General features: G+C 36.8%; 2 protein-coding genes across 2 annotated transcripts in view; one reads left to right on the forward strand and one right to left on the reverse strand.

Annotated features, from left to right (window-relative positions):
• c2h8orf74 (chromosome 2 C8orf74 homolog) overlaps positions 1–4,590 on the forward strand; it is a 45,827-nt gene extending 41,237 nt beyond the window's left edge. Inside the window, exon 4 of the mRNA XM_072279000.1 lies at positions 4,325–4,590. Within this exon, the coding sequence (XP_072135101.1) occupies positions 4,325–4,525 (201 nt within the window). The 3' untranslated portion in view covers positions 4,526–4,590. The remainder of the gene's footprint in view (positions 1–4,324) is intronic.
• Positions 4,591–6,184: 1,594 nt separating this feature from the next.
• On the reverse strand, positions 6,185–16,270 carry LOC140194050 (transcription factor Sox-7-like). The gene is made up of 2 exons (XM_072251425.1): positions 15,912–16,270; positions 6,185–8,605 (listed from the first exon to the last, which is right to left on the reverse strand). Exons 1-2 carry the CDS (start codon positions 16,138–16,140, stop codon positions 7,749–7,751), a joined length of 1,086 nt encoding a protein of 361 aa, XP_072107526.1. The 5' UTR covers positions 16,141–16,270; the 3' UTR covers positions 6,185–7,748.
• Between the last annotated feature and the right edge of the window lie 1,866 nt (positions 16,271–18,136).

The following is an 18,136-nucleotide window of genomic DNA, read 5'->3' on the forward strand; positions in this document are numbered from 1 at the left end:
CATAAATATGACATAAAATGTGATCAAGTCTTCACCTAAGTCCTAAAACAAGATAAAGAGAACCCAATTAAATAAACAACACCAAAAACATTTTACTTGTTCATTTATTTATTGTGAAAAATGATCCAATATTACATGTATCTGTTGGAAAACATACGTGAACCTTTGCTTTCAGTAACTGGTGTGATCCCCTTGTACAGCAATAACTTCAGCGAAACGTTTCCAGTAATTGTTGATCAGTCCTGCACATTGGCTTGGAGGAATTGTAGACCTTTCCTCCATACTAAACTGCTTCAACTCTGGGATGTTGCTGGGATTCCTTGCATTGCATTAGGTTCTTCCACAACATCTCTATAGGATTAAGGTGAGGACTCTGACTCAGCCATTCCAAAACACAAATTTTCTTCCTTTTAAACCATTCTGCTGTTGATTTACTCTTGTCTTTCAGATCATTGTCTTGTTGCATTATGCAACTTCTATTGAGCTTCAAGTGACGGACTGCTACCCTAGCATTCTCCTGTAAAATGTCTTGATACTATTTAGAATTCATTGTTGCCTCAACAACTGCAAGCTGTCCAAGCCCTGAGGCAGCAAAGCAGCCCCAAACCATGATGCTTCACAGTTGGGATGAGGCTTTGGTGTTGGTGTGCAGTGTCCTTTTTCCTCCAAATATAGTAATGTGCATTTCTGCCAAAAAGTTCAACTTTTGTCTTATCTGTCTACAGAACATTTTCCCAGAAGTGTTGCAGAACATCCAGTAGTGCAGCAATTTTTTTTGGAGAGCAGTGATTTCCTCTGAGGTGTCCTTCCATGAACACTATTCTTATTCAGTGTTTTTCTTATAGTGGATACATGAACAGAGACTTTAGCAAGTTAATAGAGATGTTGTTGTGATGGGAGATTTTAACTTTCCTAATATTGATTGGCATCTCCTTAGAACAAGGGGTTTAGATGGGGTGGAGTTGGTTAGGTGTGTTCAGGAAGGTTTCCTGATGCAATATGTAGATAAGCCAACTAGAGGAGAGGGCTAGACTTGATCTGGTATTGGGAAATGAACCTGGTCAGGTGTCAGATTTCTCAGTAGGAGAGCATTTTGGAGGTAGTGACCAAAACTCTATCTCCTTCACCATAGTGCTGGAGAAGGATAGGAGCAGACAATTTAATTGGAGTAAGGGGAAATATGATGCTATCAGGCAGGAACTTGGGAGCATAAAATGGGAGCAGATGTTCTCAGGGAAATGCACGGCAGAAATGTGGCAAATATTCAGGGAACATTTGCATGGAGTTCTGCATAGGTATGTTCCATTGAGGCAGGGAAAGGATGGTAGAGTTAAAGAACCATGGTATACAAAGGATGTAGAAAATCTAGTTAAGAAGAAAAGAAATTTTACAAAAGTTTCAAGAAACTAGGTTCTGTTAGAGCGCTAGAAAATTACAAGGTTGCCAGAAAGGAACTTAAGAATGGAATTAGGAGAGCCAGAAGGGGCCATGAGAAGGCCTTGGTGAGCAGGATTAAGGAAAACCCCAAGGCCTTCTCCAAGTATGTGAAGAACAAGAGGATGAGCCGTGTGAGAATAGGACCAGTCAGGTGCAATCGTAAAAACATGTGCATAAAGTTGGAGGAGGTAGCGGAGATACTTAATGAATACTTTGCTTAAGTATTCACCAGGAAAAAAGACCTTGACAATTGTGGTGATGACTTACAGTAGACTGAAACGCTTGAGCATATAGACATTAAGAAAAGATGTGCTGGAGCTTTTGAAAAGTAGTAAGTTAGATAAGTCACCAGGACCAGATGAGATATAACTCAGGCTACTGTGGGAAGTGAGGGAGGAGATTGCTGAGCCTCTTGCGATGATCTTTGCATCATCAATAGGGACGGAAGAAGTACCGGAGGATTGGAGGGTTACAAATGTTGTTCCCTTGTTCAAGAAAGGGAGTAGAGATAACCCAGGTAATGGTAGACCAGTGAGTCTGACTTCAGTGGTGGGAAGTTGTTGGAGAAGATCCTGAGAGGCAGGATTTATGAACATTTGGAGAGACATAATCTGATTAGGGATAGTCAGCATGGCTTTGTCACAGGCAGGTTATGCTTTACAAACCTGATTGATTTCTTTGAGGATGTAACAAAACACATTGATGAAGGTAGAGCAGTGGATGTAGTGTATATGGATTTCAGTAAGTCATTTGATAAGGTTCCCCATGTGAGACTCATTCAGAAAGTAATGAGGCATAGGATCCAAGGAGACGTTGCTTTGTAGATCCAGAATTTGCTTGCCTACAGAAGGCAAAGGGTGGTTGTAGATGGTTCATATTCTGCGTGGGGGACGATGACCAGTGCTATCCTGCAGGGATCTGTTCTGAGACCCCTCCTCTTTGTGATTTTTATAAATTACTTGGATGAGGAAGTAGAAAGGCGGGTTAGTAAATTTGCTGGTGATACAAAAGTTGGGGGTGTTGTGGATAGTCTGGAGGGTTGTCAAATGTTACAGCGGGACATTGATAGGATGTGGAACTAGGCTGAGATGTGGCAGATGGAGTTCAACCCAGATAAGTGTGAAGTGGTTCATTTTGGTAGGTCCAATTTGAAGACAGAATATAATATAAATGGTAAGACTCTTGGCAGTGTAGAGGATCTGAGAGATCCATGTCAATAGGAGTCAATAGGACACTCAAAGCTACTGCGCAGGTTGACAGTGTTGTCAAGAAGGCGTATGGTGTGTTAGCATTCATCAACTGTGGAATTGAGTTCAAGAGCTGTGAGGTAATGTTGTGCTATGTAAGACCTTGCTCAGACCCCACTTGGAATACTGTGTTCATTTCTGGTCAACTCACTACAGGAAGGATGTGGATACTATAGAGAGATTACAGAAGAGATTTACAAGGATGTTGCCAGGACTGGAGGGCGTACCTTATGAGAATATGTTGAGTGTACTTGGCCTTTTCTCCTTGGAGTGACAGAGGATGAGAGGTGACCTGATAGAGGTGTGTAAGATGATGAGAGGCATTGATCGTGTGGATAGCCAGAGGCTTTTTCCCAGGGCTGGAATGTCTAACATGGGGGGGCATAGTTTTAAGGTGCTTGGAAATAGGTACCGAGGGGATGTCAGGGGTAAGTTTTTCACACGGAGAGTGGTGGGTGTGTGGAATGCACTGCCGGCAGTGGTGGTGGAAGTGGATACAAAAGGGTCTTTTAAGAGCCTCTTAAATAGGTACAGGGAGCTTAGAAAAATAGAGGGCAATGCGCTAGGGAAATTCTATGCAGTTTCTAGAGTAGATTGCATTGTTGGCATAACATTGTGGGCCAAAGGGCCTGTAATGTGCTATGTTGTATTTCTGCAGGTCTTTTGCTGTTACCCTTGGGTTCTTTTTCACCTCCTTCAGCACTGCACATTGTGCTCTTGGTGTGATCTTTGCAGGATGCCCACTCCTAGAGGAAGTACCAACAGTTTTGAGCCTCCTGCATTTGTAGACAATTCTCTTACTGTGGACTGATGAACACTCAGATCTTTAGAAATGCTTTTGTAGCCTTTTCCAGCTTCATGAATCTCTACAATTCTTCTTCAAAGGTCCTTTGAAAATTGTTTTGATTGAGGCATGGTGCACATAAACAGATCTTTCTTGAGAAGAGCAGGCTCTGTCAGTAATCTGACTTTGTGTGTCTTTTTTTATAGAGTAGTGCACCTCTACAACACACAGTTCCAGTCTCATCTCATTGATTGGAACATCTGACTCCAAATAGCTTTTGTAGAAGGCATTACCCCAGAGGTTCACATACTTTTTCCAACAAATGCATGTAATATTGGATCATTTTTCTCAATAAATAAATGAACAAGTATAATGATCTTTTGCATTATTTATTTAATTGGGTTATTTTTATCTAGTTTTAGGACATACGTATGGATCTCATCACATTTTAGGTCATACTTATGCAGAAATAGATAAAATTCTACAGGGTTCACAAACTTTCTAGCAGGATCGAGGGAGTCAGCACACACAAAATGCTGGTGGAACGCAGCAGGCCAGGTAGCATCTATAGGAAGAGGTACAGTCAACCGAAGGGTCTCAGCCCAAAACGTCAACTGTACCTCTTCCTATAGATGCTGCCTGGCCTGCTGCATTCCACCAGCATTTTGTGTTTGTTGCTTGAATTTCCAGCATCTGCAGATTTCCTCGTGTTGTCAAGAGAGTCAGTGCTTTTTTTCTGATGGTCTTATTATTGCAAAGTAGATCTAACGAGAAAGATTATCTCTTGTCTAATGTTTATATTTACTTGCTGACTTAGAAATTGCTTGTTTGATTACTGTAAATACTTCATTTTCAGAAATTAGAAGAAATTGTCAAAGTTGCACACAATATGCAGATGACAGCGACTTCTGAAGTACTGCAAAAAGAGATTGAAACTACATTTCAAATTCTAGATGTAAAACTCCAAAAGACAACCATACCCGTCCCAGCATCTAAACATCCTCAATCTTCTTCGATGATGGGAACTAAAGCTAGAAAATCAAGCAAGAAGAAATAGACAACTTTAAATATTTCTATTATTAATTGATTTGTTAACAAGAAAATAAAGTAGTCCTTATAATTGTAAAAAAAGTCAGTTTTTTCTGTTTGATTGTATGTCAACAATCACAGCTATCACAACAGTACTTTATTGGATACTTGCATATTTGAAATTTTAATTGCAACATTATGCATGTCCAAGTTGCTTTATATTCAATTTTTTTTCCTGTTAATCAATTTAAGAGTATCCAAAATGAATATTTGAAGTAATTTATTAATTATTTCCATCTGTGACACATAAGTACTTATGATAATTTAGCCCCATCTAAATTGAACTCTACTGGTTTGCTGTATAGTGCGCAGCAGCACCCTGTCCCATTTTTTACCTGAGTGATGCACAATTGAAAATAGATATTAACCCCACCTCCCTCCACTACAACCCGCCCCCTTGCCATATGAGTGAAGCACAATAATGTCAATTCTATGTCATGTGCTTTAGTCAGGAAATTGAATTGGATACTTCCTTGAGCGAATACTCCTCTAAGGAATTGCAAAGGAACTTGGACCATTTTGGGCACTCCTATGAATGCACTACTAAACCAGGAGTCCTGAAATGTACATTCCTGGGCCAACACCCACCCCCACTTCCACATTAACAATACACCCTTCATCTCTCTACAAGTCTGAATTCCACATAACACCACGATCCACTAAGCAGAGTGTTTTTCCCTGCCCACAAACCATTCTGAATCCTAGTCCCTTACCCCTTCTGTTCCTCCAACTCCGGGTCTCCAAGCAGCACTATTTCCTTTCTCCTAATACTCACGCCAACCTGACAATCAGTTTCCTACTTTCCTCAAGCTAGCAGAGTGATAATTCCTTTTTTCCCACCCCTCTCCCACCAACGCAAACCATATGGCACAATCCTTAAATGGAGTTAGTTCCTTAATCACCTGCCACTGGAGTGGAGAAATGGGAAGCAATTTTTTAAAAAAATGTCCACAACCAGTCTGGATAGCTACAATAATAAATGAAATTCAGTGCTGTGGGTTGATCATCAAAATGGTTGTTGGCTCATTGTATTCATACCATTTTGGCAAAGCCTTCAGGCTGCCTTCAGGCTGTGAAGGAGTTGAGTTTTTTTTTTGGAACCTCTTAGCAGTTTTTAATCTTAAGAGCACTTAGAATAAATAAATAATAACCTTTTGATTTAATTAACTGGAATCAGTTAATTTTAAACCTCACTCAGAAGATATTCGAAAGGCAAGCTAATAATCCACATATTTCAAATAGGATCACTGTATTCACAAAGTATGACATTAACATTGTTAATATTTTGTTTAATATTTTATGGGCTTATCAATCATAACTATTAGCAGAACTTAACTCTTGATCTGCTGTTTGCTAGGAAAAATACTTCTTAATCTTCTTATGTGGCTACTGGTCCCCAATGATGTTAATCAGCAAATTTCTTTTATTTCCCCTACCAACTTGCCCCCCCCCCCCGATTAATATCATTAAGTGTCCGTTCTTCGGTCTGGTGACTGTGGTAAAATAACTACAAACATCCTGATAGGGTAGTAGCTGTGTTATCAACCAGGAAACAGAGCTCTATCCACTTCCGCCAGCTTCAAAATCAAAGTCCCAAACTCAGGAAAACAGACATCAGTCATGGTTAGTCAATCTCATTCCTTTATTTTAAAAATCAGTGAAACAATATTCAGTACAGTTTAGTTCTGTGAATAGATTTTAAATTATAGCAGAACATTACTTCACTAATATATACTAATTTAAGAGATAAGTTTGAATTTGTAGGTTAGTTGGCAGTTGCACAACTGGATTAGAAATGCTATAAATTTGTTCCAACTGCTCCACTTCAAACATTTTAAAATAGAAACTGAAATTGGGAAAGTAATATACATGTTTAGAAATATACAGTTACATTAAAGTAGGACATTTCATAATTATGTAATCTGCAAATTTCAGTATTAAAACAAATTTTATCAATTTAAAGCATTAATTTGATACTTTAATAGGTATCATGTACGTATTACACAAAGCAGACAAAACTGTGAACAAACTATGGTGTGGTATCAAAAACAAAATTAATGACTGTATGACAATGCATATTTTTCTAAAAATGCAACCCCAAAGTAACACCTTCTGATAATTGTAGGAGGCTCACCTTGACAATGATATAATTAAGCATTGATAGCTATTCAAAAATACATTAGGAACTAAATTCTGTGATGAATTGCGTCTATATTTCAAATAGCCCTTTGAAAATATATTTCTAAGAGTTCTAAAATATTGGTAAGCTTGATAAAACAACTGCTAAAGTGCATAAGGCTCTACATGTTTCAAACCATATTGTGTCTCTAAATTTTATGTAGATATTTATGAGAAACCCAAATAATTCATAAAAATTAATGAATAATTGAAACAAGTCTTAGTTTAGTGTATGAACATTTTCAATCTCCAATTTCTGGAAAGCTTCATAGTTTGAAATAAAATGTTATATCCAAGTAATTATTTTTAGTTTCCCCATTTGTTGCAAGTGCATCTAAAAATCATTTATTGGAATAAAATTTTTTATTGGAAATATTTATATTTTTGCTTAAAGTTGCCACAAAGGATAAATTAAACATAAAAGTTTCATGAAATAGTAATTAAAATAAATATACTGTAAATCACCATCTCAACTGTTAATACCTAATGGAGGTAAAATTCCTTTTATGATCAAAATGGGTGATTCCTTATTTATTCCCTACAAATAATGACGCTGAGGGAATGTATGTCTTTGAAACTTATGAGCATATGAGCATCTAATTTTAATAAGGATCATTAATTATGAAGTAGCATACACATATTCCTTTGTATTAAAAAAATGTTAGATAGTTTATTTTGGACATAATGAAATAATGACAAGAAAAATGCTGATAAAGAGCTATGTATAGATGCTTATATATAGTGAACAAGCTTGCAAACTAACAAATTTTAAGTAGTCATTGGATATTAAATGCATCATAAACTGCTTACAAACATTAAACACACACACGCACACAAGAACCTTTTCCATTTAAAAAATGTCATAAAGAATTTACCTACATAAATAACTTGGTTCTTCACTTATGAAAGTAACTAATGGTTCATTTCAAAACCCTGAGGATATTTCCAGTCCAAAGATCTTTGTAAGTAATACTGTTATTGGCCTGTAAAGTTCTAGTGCATTAATATTGGGACTAGGAGCCATTATAATATGCTGCAGTAGCATCAGCTAAGACTGAAATTAGACTCCTCTCTGAATTTGTGCCTCCCGATGGACTCACATCATGTAAATGTGAATTCATTACCATCCCTGCTTGATGCAGTTGACTGGAGGTGTTCAAATATTGATCAAACTCATTGCGGTCCACTTCCCCCAACAGCTCAGCCTGGCTGATATGCTCCAGGTTATCTAGGTGATGGTGGTCCCGTGGGGGAGAAAGGTGGACTGAGGTGCTTGAATTCATGGGCTGGAAGGCTGGATGTTGCATTCGGTTATAATAAGGAGGCGGCGGAGGGTGGCTGACTGAAGGGTGCATGATGGGTGATCTGTTTTGGGGGATAGAGATCTGATTGAGATTTCCACATTGAATGGGGCTTTGGCTGTATTCTGACTGATATATCACTCCATTCATCTGAGAAGGAGAATCTTCCGTACATGGAGGTGGAAAGAAGCTGTGATCAGCATCCACTACGTCTAGAGGGGACATCTCGGGTGTGGGTAGCCCATAGTTGTCAAAGTTATTCTTCGTGCTCTGTGCATCCCTGAATCTGCTGATTGCAGGAAGTCTTGAGGTTGCTAGATAGCCTTTATCCTCTTCCTCCTCCAGAGGGCCCCTACAAATTCTTCCACTGTGAACAGCAGTCTGATCGTGGGGGAAGTTGTTGAGCAGGAAGCCGGGGTCCACACGTTTGCACAGTCGTTTGATCTGTTTTTTCCTCCGAGGCCTGTATTTGTAATTGGGATGATCCTGCATGTGCTGTACTCGTAATCTTTCAGCTTCTTCTACGAAAGGTCGTTTCTGTGAAGGTGTGAGGGCTTTCCATGATTTGCCTAAAACGTATTGCAGGGTTTAGATCAGATGTAGCAAATACTTATCCACAATTTATGATTCTTTATCAGACAGTTCAATTATGGTTTTACTTATTACAACATCAACAGTTTTAAAGATACTTAAAGGAATGTTTGAAATAGTATACAACTTGTGCTCAGGTGGTATCAATAAAAGGTAATAAACCCCAAGAATAAGCATAAATAAAATGAGAATTAATATTGGATTTACAGTTCACCATGTGATGCTTCACCACATTATCTGGTAATGTTCCCAGACACATTTTCCTTCACAAATCAAATCTAATCTGCGTAAAATACAGATGTGAAACTAAACAATGCCAGGTACCTTCTCCCATACCTACTTCATGTACAGCCTGGTGTTTAGCTGGAAACTGAAGCCTGAGACCATATACGTCAATTAAATAAAGATGCTATATTTTGATATTAACAAAAATTGATTATGTTTTTATTTTAAAGGGAAACACAGAAAAGAACAATAAAGGATTCATTACTACAATGTTTTTATTTTATATATTAAGTTTCAGACTTATTAAGATATTAAGATTTGTACTATGTGAATACAAAACAACATGTCCTCTTCTAATGCCCTACTTGCCCTTGAACCTTTTTTAAAAAGGTAGTAAAGTTTTTAAAGGCTAATGAAGCTAACTGAAGTCTGAATTTTCATTTATCATGCAAATTAATCTGGTATCTGATGTGAGAACCTCATGCTGCCCAGATGAGGGAGCTCTTATCTGCAGGAGTATAATGGCAAAATGGTCAAAGTTGTCAAGGATGTGTGCTTGAAAAATCATGTAATATTCAATGGGAAAAATCACTAAAAATACCTCCCTTGAAAGAGCGGTGAACCAAAGATACTGAACAGAACAGAGAAATATTTTGTAGCCAGAGATCTGGTATACTAAACTACTCATAAATCTTTCTTCAAATCTGTCTACATTCTTTCCGTACTGCATCTATATGTCATCATGAACAACAACACCATCTTCCACATACTTGGTCCATCAGTGGTAGCTCATATACATGTCTTTAAATTTGGCAGCCTTATTAAATGGATTGTCTCTAATAGGGAGACGATATTTATCCATATGGAACAAAAGATAGTTTAAGAGTGACTTATTTAGTACCTTGCCTTAAAAAACTCAGCACAGTAATGAATTTGTGAAAACTCATAAAAACACAAAAATCACACAAAAGAACTGAATATTTTCATGTACCAACTTAACTAATATTTATTGTTAAAATGTGATCAATGGCACCCAGTCTCCTGCTGGTGCTCCTGACCTGACCTGACACTAGCTGACAGTTCACACAATAAAATGAATGGCTGCCAAGGTCTCCGTAAATGCTTGTTCTGCTTTAATCTCCCTGAATAGGTATTGTTCCACTGGTTCTAATCACTCTCCAGGCCTTACCCTAACTATTGCTGGTGAACTGTTTAACAACAGATCATCCCTTCTCAGTCTAATCTCAAATCATTAAAGAATGATTTTTAATGATGCATATGTAAACTGATATTGTCCAGCACTATTCTGTAATTTAATAACTGATGATATCCCTGTCGTATATTTATGTATTCTAAATAAAGAATTTTTGTTTTTGCTTTCAGTCATATGGAGCACTTGAAAGTGTAGTCATAGTACATACAATGAAGAAACATTTTCAGCTAAAATGCTTTATTTCTAAAAGGAATTGAATGAGTTGAGTAAATATAGACTGTTCAATTTAACATTGACAGTCTGTATGTATATCAATGGTGAGATACAAGAGAGAGAAAAAGATTCTCCCACAGAGGACTGCCACTACAGACCGGTATGGGCATTTGGGTCTGACAAAATTTGTAGAGCCATTTGAGGAAATAATGAAATGTACTGCTAAAGGAAAGGCTTTTATATATATAATTCAGAGGGTACCAATCTGATATATAATTACAAGGAAATGATATTCATAAATTTATCATACTTTATCACAGCGATTCACAAAATAGTTACCATATGGAGGAAGTCTGTTTTACCCATCAAGTCTGCACCCGCTCAAAGCAGGAGCAATTCAGATGGTTACACACTTTCATCATTTCCTTACAGCACGTTCAAGCTGCTCCTAGCTCCTTTTAGAATGCATCCACAATTATTCCCAGCAGTACATTCCAGACTCAAACCACATGCAAAACAATTTTTATGTGTGACACCTTCATTCGACGTGCTTTCTCCTTGACCCCTCTGCTGATGTGAATAGTTTCTATCAACTGTCCATAATCTTAAAAACTTGCAATTTCCTCTGTTATAAAAAGAACAGACCCTGTTGCCCAATGTATTTATATAACTAAAACCCCCATCATTAGAATCATTTAGTTATTACCCAGTATCAAAATTATATACCATCTAGTGTCACAGCAAGGGAACAAGATTTGTGCTGGTTGAAACCATACAGTATCAGTCATATGCAAAACATCATCAAAAATCTGTATAAATACTAATTCAAATAGCATGAGGAAAAAGTTACAGTCAAAGCGCATGTATTTGATACTATTGAATAATTGGTTTAGTATCTTAAAATTTGATAAATGCCATTTTCTAAAGCAAGTTAAAAATATATACAGTGTTTAAAATTGTGGCTTGAAGAATTTAACAATCAGTAATAATACTGAAGACTTAATACTTTGTTAGTTAGATGGGACAAAATCATTGTGGATAATATTAACATGAGAATTCTAGCTCTTATTTTAACAGGGAATGGTAATTCATTTCTTAAATTGAGGTCTTTAGGAGGCTAATAGGCCTTATAGTCCTTCCTTAAATTACTTTGTATAATTTTACCTCAAACTCCATAAAACCATAAGTCATAGGAGCAAAGTAGGCCACTAGCTCTGTCATTCAGTCTTGGCTGATTTATTATCTTTCTCAATGCCATTCTCCTGCCTTCTCCCTGTAACCTTTGATGCGCTGACTAACCACGAACCTATCAACCTCTGCTTTAGATTTACTCAATGACTTTGCCTGCACAGCCATCTGTGGCAATGGATTCCACAGATTCACCACCCTCTGGCTTAAGAAATTCCTTCTCATCTCTGTTTTAAATGAACATCCCTCTATCCTGAGGCTGTGCCCTCTGGTCCTAGACTCATCTACTATACGAAACATCTCTCCACGTCCACTCTCTCTAGGCCTTTCAATATTCAATAGATTTCAATGAGATCCCCCTTCATTCATAAGAACTCCAGCAAGTACAGGCCTAGAGCCATCAAATGCTGCTTGTCCATTAACCCTTTTATTCCCAGATTCATTCTCATAATCCTTCTCTGGACCTTCTCCACTTCCAGTACACCCTTTCTTAGATAAGGGGCCCAAGACTGCTCACAATACTCCAAATGCACTCTGACCAATGTTTTTTTAAAGCCTCAGCATCACATCCTTGCTCTTATATTCTGGGTGTCTCGAAATGAATACTAACATTGCATTTGTCTTTCTTTGACGGGGTAGTGGAGGTATAATTTGTCCATCTGTGCTGATCACCCCATCCTTGACTAAGCTGTTCCACCGTGAACACGATCTGTTATGAGTCAACATGATGCTTTCAGATCAGGTCATGCATAGCACATACCTCCGCCGCACCGCTCAGGTGTGTTTCTGGGGTACAGGGGCTAGCGACCCTTGTGCCTGTTATTGCTGAGCAGCAATGAACCATCTGATTTGGCCTATCAGAGTTCTCTTTGGGAACTATTTGACTTGATCAGCATATCTGATCTGGCTATTGTTCACGATTGCACTTAATAAAAAAAAACACCAGCTCCACCTGCATGTTAACCTTGAGGGAATCCTGCACAAGGACTCTCAAGTCCCCTTGCACCTCTGATTTTTTAAAATTTTCTCCCCATTTAGAAAATAGCCCCTCCATCTACAAACGTTGTATCAATGCAAATTTGACCACAAAGCTATCAAGTCCGTCATCCAAATTGCTGATATATAAAGTGAAAAGAACCGGTCCCAATTCCAACGCCTGCAGAACACCACTAGTCACTGGCAGACAACCAGAATAGCCCCCCTTTATTTTGGCTTTTTTCCCCCTGCCAGTCAGCCTATCTTCTATGCTAGTATCTTTCCTGTAATATCTTGTTAAGCAGCCTCCTGTGTGGCACCTTGTCAAAGCCGGTATGAAAATTCAAGTAAGCAACATCCACTGACTCTCCTTTGTCTATCCTGCCTGTTATTTCCTCAAAGTATTTCAACAGATTTGTCAGTTAAGATTTCCCCTTAAGGAAACCATGCTGACTTTGGCCTACCTTCTCTGGTGCCTCCAAGTACCCCGATATGTCATACTTAATAATTGACTCCAACATCTTCCCAACCACTGAAGTCAGGCTAACTGGCCTATAATTTCTATTCTTCTGCCAATCCTTCCTTCTTAAAGAATGGAGTAATATTTGCAATTTTCCAGTCCCGTGGAACCATTCCAGAGCTCATAAAGTGGCATTCTTCACAAGAGTAGTCAGCTGGAAATTGCCTTGATTACCTCTGGTAAAAACATCCATTGGTGTAAATTAAATTAAAATTTGGAAGGAAAGTACATCCCCTGCTGCAATTTTGCAAGTATCTTTAGCACTTCCAATAGAAGAAACATTACTCCTTCTATTGTTGAATGATGTAGTTTTGAATAGGATGATTAGAGAGCTGCAAACAAAATAGGTAAACCAAGAATTTGTCAGGAAGCTCTATGAAATTTTGATTGAGATCCCATATTATGGCCTGAATTTATAGTTCTAATAGCAACTGATTTGTTACAACTTTCGCAGCCTGGCTAAGTTTAGCCTATTTTTAGACCAATTTACATTTGGGCCAAGTGCCTTGCTCAAACTATCAGCTCCCATTGACAGGGTCTCGCACAGCTAGTAACAATTCCAGAATAAGCCCAAACACAACAAAGATCAAAATGTTGGGAAAAAAATGAGTCAGTCAGCATCTGTGGAGAGAAAACGTAAGTTGTTTCAGGTGTGGGCGAAGGACTGATAAAAGGTGTATTCCCAAATAATAAACCTCCCCTATGAAAATCTAACTTATTTATCTCACCACAGATTCCATTTACTGTTTCAAATATTCTTTTTGTTACTGTATTTGGCACCTGCTGTTTTAATTTTGATTTTGTTTCCTGAGTAAAAGTGCTAGAAATGTGTTAAACTGGCTCAGATTTGCTCCATGTCCCTGCTGCTCTGCAGCCATAAACCATTGTATTATCCTGGCTGAATGTAAATGATCTGGCTATATTGTGACACTACGGTACCTCCACTCTGCTTATGGCAGCAAAGCAAGTCTCAGATAAAACTATCAAAAGACTGACTTGCAACTGATAAAAATTATTAACAATATGACTGATGACAATTATTAACAGTATACCAACAGTGCTGTAAAAATGAAAAGGAAGAATAAGCTAATTTTATATGGTCTAAAAAGAATGCCTGTACTATCATTGCAGAACTTTTGTATTACAGTTTTTATAGGATTAAATTAATGTATTTATTTAACAGATACAAAATGACAATTGAAAATTCTTCTTGTATACCATAAAAATGTGTTTAGTCAAAATCAGATCAGCTCTATTTCTCAGTTTAAACTAATCTCTTGGATACAAAACCGGAAAATAATTAGTAATAAAAAATGGGGAGAAGTGTATAAGGCATTTACCAAGTTCCAAAATTTCCTTGTATGAATATGCCAGAAAGAGGCATTAATAAGTCAATTTGCCTTAAAAAATTGCACAGTATCTCATTGATCCATTTGATTCATTTTGTGACCGGTAATTCAATATCATTTTGTGGCACAATGCTTTCTTTGGATTTGGTAACTTCCTTTCTGTTTCCATGATTATCTCTTTTTGGCAGCATGAACTGAACGAATCTTCTGGAACGTGATAAATATTTGCAAACAAAATGCAGGAGCAATGTGCACTCTTGCATCTCGGCTATTTATGCTTAGTTTTCTTTTTGGAATCAATTTGCCCCTATCCTTACTTTTTCCCCCCTTTCTTTGTAATACATGCATTCTGGGATATAAGATCCAATTCGTCTCCATCCCTTGTTTCTCTTTTTATAATTCTAGAAGCTATATCACTCAGAAACGCTGTATCAGTTATGTATTCCAGCATCTTCCATTTTTATCAAATTTGTTTGAAGAATTTATTATTTTAGAAAAATGTGAATTAATGTGGTCACTCAATAACACAGGAGAGAACACCATGACCCAAAGCATTGTGACCTTCAACAAATAAAAGTGTAAAAACCAATGGGACTTAAAATTGAAGTTAATAATGATTTTACACTCTGTAAATAATACACTAGCTAGTGATTTTTCAAAATGGTGGCAAAAGAAAAGTTTTCCTTTTTAGTTGGACTGCATATACCAACTTAACACAAGTTAAATCTTATTTGTTGCCCTTAGGATTGGGGAAAAATGAATATAATTCTGAAAGAATAAGTATAGCTCTCATTCAAATATTAATTCAGGATTGATCATTGGTATTTTCTAAATAGCTACAATAATTACATGGTAAAACTGCTACTTACTTAACCATGTAATGACACAGTTTTATTGAATAAAAAAGCAGCATGTACTTAATTTAAATCTTTGATTTTTCATATAATCTATGCAACCATCTTTATTAAAATTCGGCTAAGTAAATTTAAACTCGAGGGATTTTTTGGTCAATAACTATCCTGCAGATGTGAAATTTAGCACTCTAATTACTTTAATGTTCAGTTGCTAAAATTTATTACATTTTGTTGTAAAATGAGTGCAGAAATTGTAACTTTTCCTTAATATGAAATATGATATTGAAATTAAAATACTTTTCACAAATAGCTGACTCACACTTAATGTGGAATTTCAAAACTGAAATAATTGGATCTCTGTATTTGTAACAAATGACTGTATGTGTTGAAATTCAGATAAAATTTTCAGCCTTTTTGATTAGTCAGATCTGGGCGCTGTATAGATATTTGTGTGTGTTTTAGTGGAGTAAGTACTTCCTGGTAGTACTTTCCAAATACGTATAAGTAAATAAATTAAATCAATAAAAATTTGTCACTTGCTACAGCTGCTATTTAATACAACTTAATTCTGATGGCTTTCTGGTGTCTATTTGCTCAAGCTTACAGTGAAGGTGGAAATAAATCATACTATAGATGTTACTATTTAAAATTGCTTCTACTTTTATATTTTTTTAAACATAAAGTACACTTTGTTTATCATTGTAAGTAAAATTTACCTCAGGATATTTTCTTTTTCTCAACACTTACCCAGCATTTTGCTAAGTTCTGCATTGTGTAAATCGGGGTTCTGGATGGCAAGTTTTTTCCTCTCATCCTTCGCCCAAACCATGAAGGCATTCATGGGTCTCCGGATTCGTGGCTCAGCTTTGTTTCTGGCTGGAGATTCGTGACATGCGAGTCCAGCCCTGGGTTTTTCTTCTCTCACAGAAGTTTCCAAACCCTCTGACCATGAGTATGGACTCATTATTGTAGACATCACTGTGAATTGGGTTGCTTTTATCAGAAATAATCTATACAACTTTTTTGAAATTTATATAAAAGCAAGTAGGACTAAATCACAGTGGTGCTGATACTTAAAGCTGGTGAGTTGAAGTCCCAAATCAGGAACAGAGTCTCCCTGATTCATTTATTCCCTGTGTCAGTTGATGACAACTTTAACCAATGACCATGAGCCTGTTTTTAATAGAAGCTCCTCCCTTTAACTAGTGCTACAACCAAACAGCTCAGACTTGTAGCAACAAACTTAAAACAACAGAGCAAGGAAATAGATTTACTTTAGATTAATTCAGGTGATTTTCTAGCTATGTATTTTAAACCAAAGTGGATTTGGCATAATTCAACTACTCAAAACATAGTTGTACTTTGTCATAGTACTTTTCTGTTGTCACTCTTTTACTAATTTTATATCTCTAAGACTTTATGAATTTTTCTGATGATAAATTTTCCATTCTTATTTCTATCTGATTCAAAATTGGTACATATTTTTTATATTTCTTTAATACAAAGTTCATTTGGGCCATTTAGTTAATGTTGGCTCCCTGGGCACTCCTACTGGTCCCATTTCCCTAGTTACTTGCCTGTAATCTATACTATCATTAACTCCCACTGATTCTTCTGCCACCTCTCTACAAAAGTCTACAAATGTGTGATTTCCTATAGATTTTAATATTCCTATTCTAGTTGTTTGGCTTAGTTTGTGTTGTCCGATTATCAAACAAACTACCAGATATGTGCAAATCAGGAAGGAAAAGAGAAAAGGAGAAGATCCAACCATGACATTAACTGTAAGGAAACAATTTGCTTAGGGTGCAGATGGCTTTGCCAATCACATAACTAGAGCTTCAATGTTAATTCAGTGTCTGGTCCTTTCCCCTGCATTACATAATTCCACCTCTATCTAGCTTAACAATAATGCTTGTAAAAATAACATTGGAAATATGAAGATGACATTAAAACAAGATAATGTTACAAAAATTATCTGATTTTTTCGGACAACGTATGCTTATTTATGAAATGAAGTAAAAGAGAGTAATGAAGTAAGTTTAAGCTTTAGTTCCCCTCTAGAAGAGACATAATTTCTTGCAACTTTACTGATTCCTACGGTATGTTTTGTTCCAGAGTAATAGTGAGTTGCTATTTGATCTCAGTCATTGGTGCTATAAAAATAGAAATTCATGTTTTGTTACAATAACAGCAGCCCTTATAAAGATCTATTTTTGTTTTATTTTCTACTCATCCACTTTCAACCAAATCTTCCGTTTAGATTCTTTCTTAATCTGAACCCTCGTCAAGTGAAAATAAGTGTAGGTATCTGAAATGTGTAAAAAGCAGAAAATCCTGGAAATACTCATCAGATCAAGCATTGTTTGAAGAGAAAAAAAAGCAGAGCTAAAATTCCAGATCAATAACTTTCTCCCTCCATTGATGCTGCCTGATCTGCTGAATATTTATACCATTTTTGTTTTTGTTTCAGAATTTCTGCTTTTTTAGGATTTGGTTTTAAGTGAGAATAGTGTAGTTTGACTATAACAAATTGCAGGAGAATAGGCAGATGATGGAGAAAGCAGGAGAACTAGTAGCTAGGATGCCCTCCCATGACCAGTGATATACTGTAATTGCCATTATATCATTATCTGGAGACTTGGACAGGAGAATTTCATTTCATTAACCCAAGAGATTCTGCTTGTTTCTCATTTCATTACTTTCTGATCTTCGTGTGGCCCCAATTGACATCAAAGGGCTCTTCACAACAGTTAGCACAGTAGAAGCTCATAGGTCATTTGGAAGTCAAACATCTACAGAAATCTAGCTTTAATGCATTGGCTATGCAAGAAAACAAGGTACATAATCTCATTGTATATCTGTAATAACTTCTGTTTTTTTGGTATTGTATTAATAAACTTCCACTTGGACAGCACAATTGAGGTCAACCTTGGATGAATCATTTGATTAATTTACAGCTGTAAATTCTG

Source organism: Mobula birostris, chromosome 2 (genome assembly GCF_030028105.1).
Source record: "Mobula birostris isolate sMobBir1 chromosome 2, sMobBir1.hap1, whole genome shotgun sequence".
Taxonomy (NCBI): domain Eukaryota; kingdom Metazoa; phylum Chordata; class Chondrichthyes; order Myliobatiformes; family Myliobatidae; genus Mobula; species Mobula birostris.